At 42.4% G+C, this 13152-nt stretch overlaps 1 protein-coding gene across 1 annotated transcript in view; it reads right to left on the reverse strand.

Moving 5' to 3' along the window:
• Positions 1–13152, reverse strand: part of ZFHX4 (zinc finger homeobox 4) — a 186232-nt gene that overhangs the window by 21169 nt on the left and 151911 nt on the right. The window contains exon 6 of the mRNA XM_070940482.1: positions 308–441. Within this exon, the coding sequence (XP_070796583.1) occupies positions 308–441 (134 nt within the window). The remainder of the gene's footprint in view (positions 1–307; positions 442–13152) is intronic.

Raw genomic sequence — 13152 nt, forward strand, 5'->3', positions numbered from 1 at the left:
GTGCACTTTCATTCAAAATTTGGGTTTCCATAATTATTTTCCCAAGAACTTTTTCTTTCTAAGCATCTGTTTCCTAGTCGCTTTTTCATTTTGATTCCCAAGTAGCCAAATGAATACAGCAGTCATATATTGTAATACTGTGATTAATAATCTCGTTTGGAAATATTAGTTTCATATGTTTAGCTGAAAAACATTTTATGGCTCATTGCAACCTACATAAATAAAGTCTATGATGAATTAAAGTATTTCACTAAAATTGTTCATAAATAAAGCCCTAAGATAGAAACATTGTAATAATACTTTTTACCTGGTCATGACCAAACTTATTTTCTTCAGAAAATTTGGTCTTTTTGGGTGGACCATCTTCTTTAGTTGGAAGTAGTGGTTGTTCCCCTGCTGCAATATTTACTTTTGGTTCCTTCTCTGGTGTGTTTATTCCTGCTTCCAAAATAACATGCAAGAATATATTATAAATAGCTACGATTGTCATTAGATCTTAAGCTATGACCTATAAGAGTCTTTTAAATATTGTAGGTTTTCATCTTACAGCAGAACTCTTTTTGAAACTGAACAGGTACAAAGGTGACAGCCCACTTATCTCTGAAGCAGAGCAAACTCTATAAATACATTAAAAATGTACTCTTCTCTCTTGTTTAGCTAACCTTATGCTGCCCTAAACAGTAATCAATAACTAGATCTCTCTAGTATTTCACTCGGAAATTTTACACCACATTACGCAAAATCAAATCATAGCCTCAGTTCTTGCTCCAAAATAATTAATTTCCAAACATTCTTCTTTTCTCTGTATCTAATTAAGAATATATTTGTTATGTTGTTCAGATAAGATGTCTATTATTTCCAATTATTGCACAAGATATAATAAATATTGAGTCAAATACATTTTTCATCATACCTCTAGGAGACTCCTGAAATCAATGGGACTTAAGTTATTCATGACTAATTAAATCCCACTGATTTCAATAGATATAATATAGGCATAACCATATTACAATTCATTTAAAAGAAAAAAACACCAGCTTAACCACACAAAGACAAATAATGCTGATGCACTGGCTTAAAATACGTTTTGTACTTAAATAGTGTGTACTGATAATATAATTAGTATCCAGCCCGAGCTAGCCTCTTAATGTAGCCAGGTTAGTACACATCAAAGAAAAGAATGCAATTATAATTTCCTAGATCATAAGAAAATTCTTTGCAGCCTCAATTTGTAGAGTAGTCTCTTTTGCTAGGCTGGATATTTCAACAGCATTGGGTAGTCTGGTCACATACATCTCACGACAAACACAAAACCTCATTTACCAACCATTCCAATCTCATCATAGTGTGGCATCATCTGACCTTTTTTCTGTTGTTTATTATGAGTATTTCTAATTTTAACTTTCAATTTTCACCATCTTCCAGTCAATTTGCAACTAAATTATTTCCAGGGTGAGGACACTATCACTGGACAACTGGGTGCAAATACATCTTGAAGTGCAATGACGCTAAACCATTGATTGCTATCAGACCCAACATAAATATATTGTCGAGGGGAGATGCATGAAGGATCTTGAATTTTAAAATCCACACAGAGTTCACATAAACGAACAAACTGACCTTACTGTCTAATGTCTTAGTTTTAATTTTAAAATAGGGTCATGACTGTCACTGATGAAAAGCTCACAGAATACTTATAATGAACAGAAAGCATATTGGCAGAGAGAAGAACAGAATAAACCTTTCTATTAAAAGAACACTTTTTATTTGAAAAATAACAGAAAATCCTGCAAGAATAAGTAAATTCAGAAGTAGCAAAATATATTGCATGTGAATATCTTCAAAATATATAAATACATTTTATTAGAAATACATTAAAATTGACAGTACTATATATTTCAGTGTATTATTCCCTCTATTAAACTTAGGAAACAGAATTAGTGAAACTTTAAAAATAAAGCTAGAATTATAGATTGATTAAAGATCAAGATTATTCAAATAAATTGCAAATGGAAAAAGCCTTGTTTGGATTTCTTTTATAAAGGTTTAAGGTTTTCAGAATCTTAAGGGTCTAGGAGGTTAAAGCATTTTAAATATTAATAATCATGCTTTAAAACCAAAAAAAAAAAATCCATCTCTTATACCAATAATTTTACCCTTAAATTAGATTAGCACAGCAAAGTATTTTCCTTATTAAAATGCATTAAAATGCCCTAAGCTGTGTAGGCAGCAGCAAAATGGTATGAATAACATTTGAGGATGCTATGTGCACTATCTCATATCCCATTCCTTTGCCTCTTCTCTGATTATGGGATTCAGGACCCCCAGAGGACTATATTGAAAGTTTGGGTCAGGAATTCCAAGATCCTTACTCGTTTATCCTTTTGTATTTGGAATATATCCACTTTATCCATGAAAGCCAGCTGAGTGATCTTGGGCCACTTACTCTCTCTCAGCTCAACTAACCTCATAGAGTTGTTGTTGTTGTTGTAGGGGAAATAGGAAGAGAAGGTCTGCTAGATATGTTTGTTGCGTTGAGTTATCTGTAAAAATAATAAAGGTGGAATACAAACAAACTTGTTCTGTCTAAGAACTGTGATTATCATGTAGGGTATAAATATTAGGCCGAGGCATGCTTAAAAAATGATTCAGACCATAATATATCAAAGTAACATTTCACTTTAAAGTAATGGTAATATTTTTCAGGTTTCTGGGAAAGGCAACCTATGCTTATTAAAGCCACATTGAAAGCCACATCTTTATTGCAATTCATTAAAGCAGTCACATTTTTCTTTAGGTTTACATGAATCATCATCACATATGTCACAAGTATCAATTGTTCACTTTATTTTCCTTGACAAACCCGACTGTATTATACTTCAATGACATTAATTTTCAGATTCATACTCCTTATTGCATAAAACCAGTCCAATATTGTATTTTCTGCAAACCATTTAGATTCTAAACACAATCGTATATCATCTATATAAAAAAATTCAAGTACATCAACAAGTCCAACCAACATACTTCTAATGTCACCAGAAGGGGTGCTGCTCTTCTGTACATTCAAAATAATCACTTCCTAATCTTTAAATATACAACTGTCTAATAAAGTCCAAATTAATAAAGAAACCAATTATTTACATTTTCTTATACAATACAAGGCAGCAGCTCAAGCTAAAGCATTTCTTAATCCTCATCCAACTTTCATCCCCCAGCCCCCAAATTCTTTTCTATCGTCTGGAGTTTATTTCTATTCATTATGTTCTCAGGATTGAATACCGCAAAATACTTTTTGTATAATAGAAGATTTTATATTAATGGGGGTGGTGGGGGGGACAGTGAGTTCTTTTCCTAGAATGCAATGGTCAATGCTATTAAGACTCTGCCAGTGATGCTTTATTGCTTGAGATGGGCAGCATATAAATTTGATAAATAAATAAATGCATACATACATACAACTATGTCAGAAACTTTTCCATCATGAAGCCTCAAAAATAATTAGATGTTATCTAAATAAGATTTATTCAGGATTTCCAGGCGCTGACAACTTACCGCACATACTAATGTATAAACCATTTCTGATACTGATAGCTTTTAGAATCACTCATCTATGTTTGTTTTTTTTTAAGAAGGGGTGGCCTACATCTCCTTCATAGTGGAAGCACCACATCTTTCTTCTGAAAGGCAATAACTATCCCCAAATCGAGATTTAGAACCCTGTTTTGGTGTGCCAATGGGTGACTCAGTTCTTCAAACAATAAGTCCACTTCTTCCTGGTAAGCAGGTTGTGAGATCCATATGAATGACTAAGCATTTCTGATACTGTATAAACATGATATCAAAACTGGAATGAATAAAAGCAATTTTATCTTCAGGATGTGTGTGTGTGTATATATGTATACACACACACACACACACACACACACGCACACATATATACATATGTATACATACACACACATAGTTATATATATAGTTATATATTACAAACTATTCTAAAAATATGAGTTCCAAGTATATTAGTAAAAATTTTTTAATAGTTATATACAGTCATGGCCGTAAATGTTGACACCCCTGAAATTTTTCCAGAAAATGAAGTATTTCTCACAGAAAAGTATTGCAGTAAGACATGTTTTGTTATATGCGTTTATTCCCTTTGTGTGTATTGGAACAAAAACAAAAAAGGAAGGAAGAAAAGCAAATTGGACATAATGTCACAAAACTCCAAAAATGGGCTGGACAAAATCATTGGCACCCTTTCAAAATTGTGGATAAATAAGATTGTTTCAAGCATGTGATGCTCCTTTAAACTCACCTGGGGTAAGTAACAGGTGTGGGCAATATAAAACTCACACCTGAAAGCAGATAAAAAGGAGAGAAGTTCACTTAGTCTTTGCATTGTGTGTTTCTGTGTGTCACACTAAGCATGGACACAGAAAGAGGAGAAGAGAACTGTCTGAGGACTTGAGAACCAAAATTGTGGAAAAATATCACCAATCTCAAGGTTACAAGTCCATCTCTAGAGATCTAGATTTGCCTTTGTCCACAGTGCACAACATTATCAAGAAGTTTGTAACCCATGGCACTGTAGCTAATCTCCCTGGGTGTGGACGGAAGAGAAAAATTGATGAAAGGTGCCAATGCAGGATAGTCTGGATAGTGGATAAGCAGCCCCAAACAAGTTCCAAAGCAATTCAAGCTGTCCTGCAAGCTCAGGGAGGATCGGTGTCAGCGTGAACTATCCGTTGACATTTAAATGAAATGAAACGCTATGGCAGGAGACCCAGGAGGACCCCACTGCTGACACAGAGACATAAAAAAGCAAGACTACAGTTTGCCAACATGTACTTGAGTAAGCCAAAATCCTTCTGGGCAAACGTCTTGTGGACAGATGAGACCAAGATAGAGCTTTTTGGTAAAGCACATCATTCTACTGTTTACCGCAAACAGAATGAGGCCTACAAAGAAAAGAACACAGTACCTACAGTGAAATATGTTGAAGGTTCACTGATGTTTTGGGGTTGTTTTGCTGCCTCTGGCTATGGGTGCCTTGAATGTGTGCAAGGCATCATGAAATCTGAGGATTACCAATGGATTTTGGGTCGCACTGTAGAGCCCAGTGTCAGAAAGCTGTGTTTGCGTCAGAGATCTTGGGTCTTCCAGCATACGTATGTTTGACCCCAAACATACGTCAAAAAGCACTCAGAAATGGATGGCAACAAAGTGCTGGAGAGTTTTGAAGTGGCCAGCAATGAGTCCAGATCTCAATCCCATTGAACACTTGTGGAGAGATCTTAAAATTGCTGTTGGGAAGAGGCGCCCTTCCAATAAGAGAGACCTGGAGCAGTTTGCAAAGGAAGAGTGGTCCAAAATTCCAGGTGAGAGGTGTAAGAATCTTATTTATGGTTATCGGAAGTGACTGATTTCAGTTATTTATTCCAAAGGATGTGCAACCAAATATTAAGTAAAGGGTGCCAATGATTTTGTCCAGCCCATTTTTGGAGTTTTGTGTGACATTATGTCCAATTTGCTTTTTTTCCTCCCTTTTTTGGTTTTGTTCCAATGCACACAAAGGGAATAAAGATGTGTTACTGCAATACTTTTCTGTGAGAAATACTTCATTTTCTGAAAAAAATTCAGGGGTGCCAACATTTACGGCCATGACTGTATATTGTTATATATTATTATTATTTATTGGTTAATCTTTAGTGAGATTCACAGCCTTTGAGGCTGGTTAATAGCTCAGCAGCTCGAGTCCTAACCAAGGACCTAGGAACTGTTAAGGTATCGTCGGAGGATGTAAGCTGTTCCGAGTAAGGTGGTTTTTTGTAGAGTCAAAATGTTCAAGTCAAATGTTGTTGTTGTTGTTGTTGTTGTTGTTATTATTATTATTATATTTCTATACTGCCCTTCTCCTGTGGGACTCAGGGCGGTGTACAGCCAAGATAAAACATTGCATTTAAAATTTAAAAACAATTTAAAAAACAATTAAATAATTTCGGCCCAAGATATTAAAAACAACCCAATTAAAACCAAATTCAATTAAAACTGAGAGGATGGGATCAAGCCAGCCCAGCTAGATGGAATAGGTGTGTTTTCAGGCCCCGACGAAAAGTCTGGAGGTCTGATATCGTGCGTATCTCAGGGGGTAGGTCATTCCAGAGGGCGGGTGCTACCACAGAGAAGGCTCTCCCCCTGGGGGCCGCCAGCCGACACTGTCTGGCCGACAGCACCCTGAGGAGTCCCTCTCTGTGCGAGCGAACCGGTCAGTGGGAGGCTATTGGCGGCCGAAGGCGGTCTCGCAGATAACCCGGCCCTAAGCCATGGAGCGCTTTAAAGGTGGTCACCAACACCTTGAAGCGCACCCGGAAGACCACAGGAAGCCAGTGCAGCTCGCGCAGGAGAGGTGTCATATGTGAGCGCCCATCGCTCCCATAATCCCCCGTGCGGCCGCATTCTGGACTAACTGTAGCCTCCGGGTGCACTCCAAGGGGAGCCCCATGTAGAGAGCATTGCAGTAGTCCAGGCGGGAAGTGATGAGTGCTTGAGTGACCGTGCGTAGGGAGTCCCGATCCAGAAAGGGGCGCAACTGGCGTATCAGGCGAACCTGATAAAAAGCCCCCCTGGCCACGGCCGTCATGTGCTCTTCTAAAGACAGCCGTGGATCCAGGAGGACGCCTAAGTTGCGAGCCCTCTCCGTGGGGGCCAGTGATTTGCCCCCAATAGCCAGCGATGGCACCAGCTGGCTATATCGAGACGCCGGAAGCCACAGCCACTCGGTCTTGGAAGGGTTGAGTCGGAGCCTGTTTCTCCCCATCCAGACCCGCACAGCCTCCAGACACGGGGACATCACTTCAAGGGCATCGTTGGGGTGGCCTGGGGTGGAGATGTACAGCTGAGTATCGTCAGCGTACTGATGGAACTCCACCCCAAAGCCATGGATGATCTCACCCAGCGGCTTTACATAAATGTTGAACAGAAGGGGCGAGAGGACCAACCCTTGTGGCACCCCACACGCAAGGCGCCTCGGGGTCGACCGCTGCCCCCCTGTCAACACAGATTGCGACCGGTCAGAGAGGTAGGAGGAGAACCACCGCAGAACGGTGCCCCCCACCCCAAGCCCCTTCAACCGGTGCAACATGATACCATGGTCGATGGTATCAAAAGCTGCTGAGAGATCTAACAGGACCAGGATAGAGGAGCAACCCCTATCCCGAGCCCTCCAGAGATCATCCACCAACGCGACCAATGCTGTTTCCGTGCTGTACCCAGGTCTGAAGCCGGACTGGAGCGGGTCTAGATAGACAGCTTCATCCAGGTACCGGGGAAGCTGCCGCGCCACCACACTCTCAACAACCTTTGCAACAAAGCGAAGGTTGGAGACTGGACGATAGTTAGCCAATACAGCCGGATCCAGAGAGGGCTTCTTGAGGAGGGGCCTCACCACCGCTTCTTTCAAAGCGGCCGGCAGGACCCCCTCACTCAAAGAAGCGTTAACAATCCTCTGGAGCCAGCCTCGTGTAACCTCCCGGGAAGCCAGTACCAACCAGGAGGGACACGGGTCCAATAAACATGTGGTCGCGTTCAGCCGTCCCAGGATCCTGTCCACGTCCTCGGGAGCCACAGGATCAAACTCTTCCCAGATAACACTCTCAAGACTTGCCTCAGTCATCCCATCCGGACTTACCCAGTCAGAGGCCAGGCCTTCCCGAATCTGAGCGATCTTGTCATACAGATACTGCACAAAATCCTCAGCTTGACCCTGCAAGGGATCATCCCGCGCTGCCAGATGGAGGAGGGAGCGGGTCACCCTAAACAGGGCGGCTGGGCGATTATCTGATGACGCGATAAGAGCAGCAAAATAACTAGATTTCGCCACTTTTATCGCCACTAGATAGGTCTTAATATGAGACCTCACGAGTGTTCGGTCGGATTCGGAACGGCCGGTCCTCCAACTACTCTCCAGGCGTCTTTTCCGGCACTTCAACTCCCTCAGCTCCTCGGAGAACCAAGGTGCTAGGTGAGTTCGGTGCCGGGTCAGAGGCCGCAAAGGCATGACACGGTCCAAAGCCCCGGCGGCCGCACTATCCCAGGCGGCCACCAGGTCATCAGCCAAGTCGTGAGCCAGAGTCTCAGGAAATGGCCCAAGCTCCATCTGGAACCTATCAGGATCCATCAGGCGCCTGGGGCGGAACCACCTGGTCGGCTCCGCCTCCCTGCAGCGGGGTGTAGCGGTTAGAAAGTCCAGTCGAAGGAGCGAGTGGTCAGACCATGACAAGGGTTCGATGACTATATCCCCTGTATCAAGGCCACTCGACCACTGACCAGAGACAAAAACTAAGTCCAGAGTGTGTCCACCCGTGTGAGTAGGGTCATGAATTAACTGAGTAAGGTCCATGGCCGTCATGGAAGCCATGAACTCTCGAGCCACCTCAGACGTTTCGCTGACAGATGGCAGGTTGAAATCCCCCATGACTAGAAGTCTGGGGGTACCAACCGCCACCTCAGCTATGACGTTGAGCAGCTCGAGCAGGGCCGTTGCCATGCGGCAGGGAGCCACGTACGTGATCAACAAGCCCATCAGTACTCCATGACCCCACTTCACAAAAAGAGACTCACATCCGGCTATCTGTGGAACAGTGGTCTCCCTCGGATCAAGACTTTCCTTTATAATAACCGCCACCCCCCCCGCCCCTGCCCTGAGCTCTCGGCTGATGGAATGTTCGGAAACCTGGTGGGCACATATTCACGAGGGGAACCCCCCCTCGTGGCCCAACCAGGTCTCCGTAATACCTGCCAGGTCTGCTCCCCCCTCCTGAATAAGATCGCAAATGAGGGGCCTTTATTTACCACGGACCTGGCATTGCACAACAGCAGCCGAAGGCTCGGGCCCTGAGAGTCTGAACAGCCTGGGGTGCGAGAAGGGCTATGGGGACCGGGGCGCGCCACCGCTCGAAGATAGCGAGTGCGTGCCCCCACCACATGATGCGGCCCTCTGCTCCTGCCATATCTGCCCCCCCACTCAACACATTGATAGAGAAGCCCTTGACAGAATGGACTCTGATGTCCCCCCTACCCCCGGAATCCGCACCCTCTGTGGCACCACTGACAGCTGGGCCGGACCCCTCCCCCCGTGGGTTAACCCCCAAACCCACACAACCCTCCCGCCCCTTAAAATCCCTTAAAAATCTATCAAAAAGTTTCCCTAAAAAACCCCTCAATCCCCTTTTTGCGGCATGCCACCTCTCGGGGTGCCAAAGCCCGTCATTAAAGTAGGCCCTTGATAAAGTGGAGGGCCACACCTGCGAGAGGGGAGAGTCTCGCAGAATAAGAAGTTCTGTTGGCGAATACATCTAATCAATCAATTAATTAATTAATCAGGGGGAAGTCCACGGCCTGGGGGTAATCAAGATAGTCCAAAGTTGGGGGAGGGATATTCTATCAATTCCAAGTCAATAAATTCAATAAATTCCACTGCTCTCTCACAGCAGTGGATGGAGTCTTAAGCCGCTTCGAGGTCAGGTGTTGACACCAGCTGCCCTCTCACGAAAGCTGGGAAGGACCAGAAACCGCAGTCATCGTCCGGCTCCATGCAAGGCTTGAAATCTGGAATATCTCGCTCTATAATTGGGGGGCATTAATAACAGCCACCAATCCAAGAGAAGCCTCCGATGGTTCTGGCGGCTGCACCTTAGGCAAATCAGGGGGCGAATCAGGAGGCTATAGATGTCCATGGGAGGCAAATATCATCACATTGTTCAGAGGCACCTTCAGATGATAAGTGGCCTCATAGAGGCTAACAGACCACATGGGGCATAAGAGCTTGGCCCGAGGTCTTTTCCGACCGTCAGAATCAGCAATGTTTCTAGCTCACCCCCATCCACATAAGGGAGGGGGGGAACCTCTGGAAGGACCAGGAAGAGGCCCCCTCCAGGTAAGCCTCCCATCTAAGTTGTAATAACAGTTCCAAGGAACTGACATTGATAGTATATCGTGGTCAGAGGCTCCTCGCTCTCCCTAAGCAGGTTCCTCCTCCTTTTCGCCCCCTCTGGTGTCGTCCCTCGCAGCCGCTCGTCCCAGTATTGAAGCAAGTGCCAGCCCCGACGATCCCAGCTCTCTGAAAAACATCTCCATCCATCGCTGGGAAGCCCCTGCCATCCCCTCGGAGCTCCAGGGAGAGACTGTATCGCCGATGCCGCCACCGCCCACTCCACCAGTCCGGCAGCCGTGGGGAGACACCGAAGCCGCTCTCCCTGCTCGTAAAGCCGCAGCGCAGCCGCCTCCGTCTCCTCCTGGCCATCGCGTCCTGGAGAGCTGCCAGCTCTCAAAAAGATAACACCCGATTGGTGGGAAGCTCCCCTCGCCAGACATGGGGCAAAATTAGCTGGTCCGGCCTCCGAAAACCCCCCAAAAGCCGGGGAATCTCCCCCAGGTATCGCCGCCGCTCAGCTGGGAGCGGCCATCTTGGACATGCGCAGAGGTTATATAGTATATAAATATATATAGTTACATATATTTAGAATTATATATATAGTTATATAGTTTTTTTTTTGTGTGTGTGTGTGTGTGTGTGTGTGTGTGTGTGTGTGTGTGTCTGTGTCTGTGTCTGTGTCTGTTACAATAATCTACTATTACCACATCATGTTATCCAATATTCAAAAGAATTCCACCAATTCAGACTGCAGACATAAACTTGTTTTGCCATTACTACTCTCCCTTCAAAAGTTTGTATTTTGATCAGCTTCTTTTCAGATTTTATGCCATATGCATTTCATCTATTGTCGTGTGTGTTTCATTGTAACCAGTACTTCAAAAAACAAGAAGATGGTCAGGCAATGCCTATAGAAAAAAGGGTGCTTGGGTTAAATTGTATTTATAGCCTGAGCCAGAACTGCTGGACATGGCAGCTGGAAATTTCCTTTGAGACAGTCAGATTCCATTAGGATTCCTGAGCCTTCAAAGGAGATTATTTCTAGTATGTTTCCAACCACTTTAGAAGGTCAGAAATCTCTGAAAATGCAGAGTGATATTTCCATATGACAGAACAGTGGTCACCCCCTCTGGCAGGAGAAGCCAAGTGGAAGCAATTAAAGTTCGAGGAAAGTGAAACATAGGAAGTAGAGGCAGTGAAAATTACTCATAGAAGACCATTTATATGGCAGTTGTTGGGTATGACACAAACATGGATATGTTTGCTGCTTTGAATTATTTCTAATAATAACAAAAATGTGGGATGCAAACAAATAAATAAAATCTGCATTATCTCACTTACAAATGTCTTATGAATTACTATTATTTATGAATACTTTTCGCTGTTATCACTGTTGCTTGCTAAAGAAAGAGAGAGCTAGAACTACCTGATTTAAAATTATATTTCGCAGTTTGTCGCTTAATAAGAATGAAAGAATGGATGACTTTAACAAAGAGGTGTTATTGGACTTGGAAGGACATGATTTAAGATTTTATTGGCATGGCTATTTGTAGTATGATAAAGTCAAGGTTACTGTACATTTTAAAAATCATTTATTAGACATTCCACATTGACAATTTAGAATTTTAATATTTTTTAATAAATAATTATATTAAAATCCCTTTATAGTTGTCACTCCAATTAATTATTATTATTTTAGAATGGAACTGAAAATTAAACATAATGCTTAATTGATGCTGCTTTGTTGATTTTTTTCTCAAGGAGAATTTAAGTTAAAAACCAGAGAAAATCTGGAGATGGAAGGTTCTGCATATTATTGATTTCCTTATGCTTAGTTAATGGAAAGATTTAAGTCTGATTTAAAAATTATTAATTTGAAGGTGGTAAAACCGAATTTGGGGGCAATATGTTGATATTCAGAGTGCTGGAAAGCACTATAAAGTGATATATAAGTCTACATGATATTGCTTATTGCTATGTGGAGTTATGTACAAAGATCATATATTAAAATAATGTAATAAATAAAAATCTTATTACTAAATTGTAGAAACTTTTATTGAAAATAGAAACAGAGGATGAACAAATTAAAGTTGTCATGAGACAATGGGCAAAAGTAATGTTATAATATATAGTTAAACCAATGGTAGTACATGCGGAAGAAATGGTTGAAATTTACAATGAATTTTAATTTTAAAAAGCATTTTTATAAAATGGCCAGTATATGAAAGCAGATAAATTGTCAAAAATGTACAAGGGAATTTCTGTTGTGGTCTGCCAGCAACCTGCGCACCTGGCAACAGAATCAGACAGTGAGGAAGCTGGGAAGGAACATGGGCCAGTCCTGGAGTCTGGGGAAGGCTCGGATGAGGGCTCTGCATCAGAGACAAAGAAAGGGGAGGAAAGTGCTGTCTCCGGAGCCTCCAGAGTTGGACCTCAGCGAGGCAGAGGAACAGGGAAAGCCTGTTCCCAGTGCGCTCATGTGCAGAGCCGCCAGAAGGCAAGAACAGTTAAAACAAAAGGGACAATTTTGTTTGGAGCTGGGAGATGATTGGCCCCTCCCATAAGACTTAAAAGAGGAGCAAAGGCACATGGGCCTTTGCAGGAAGCAACATTGTTAATTCTGTGCAGTTTAAAGTCTGAAGCTCTGTTTGATTCTGGACTCCATGTGGCTTTGCCAATTAGGTCTTTGGCAGTGTGTCAAGGGAGATAAAGGTGGGTGATTATCAGCCTTATCCCAAAGGACTCTTTACAACTATTTGGGACTCAACTGTGAATGAACAGAATTCACAGCTCTTAAACAGTTTTTTGGGACTACTCGTGTGTTTTACTGACTCAGGAAGCCTAGGTCAGAACAATTTCAAACATTTATTGAAAATACAATCAAACAGAGGGTATATATTTTCATCTTTGGTGGACAGGCAAGACAGCTAGAAAATACTAACATCAAGTATGTCTTCTAATTCAGAAGATTTGAAAAGTGAATACACAGCTGAAACCAGAGATTTTTCTTTTCTTTAGTGGACAAACAAATGGGAACATCTTACAGAACTTTGCTTTAGTATATGATAACAGCAGTGAGACTTCTATATGCACAATGGTGAAAGGACTGATAAATATCTACAATGGAGCAATGATGATGAAGCTGATAGAATTGGCAGAGATGACAAAATTGACAGCTTTGATTAAAGAAAAGACAGACCTATTTTATTTCTACATGG

Source organism: Pituophis catenifer, unplaced genomic scaffold (genome assembly GCF_029215685.1).
Source record: "Pituophis catenifer annectens isolate HBS135680 unplaced genomic scaffold, rPitCat1.0.hap2 SCAF_3, whole genome shotgun sequence".
In the NCBI taxonomy this organism is placed as follows: domain Eukaryota; kingdom Metazoa; phylum Chordata; class Lepidosauria; order Squamata; family Colubridae; genus Pituophis; species Pituophis catenifer.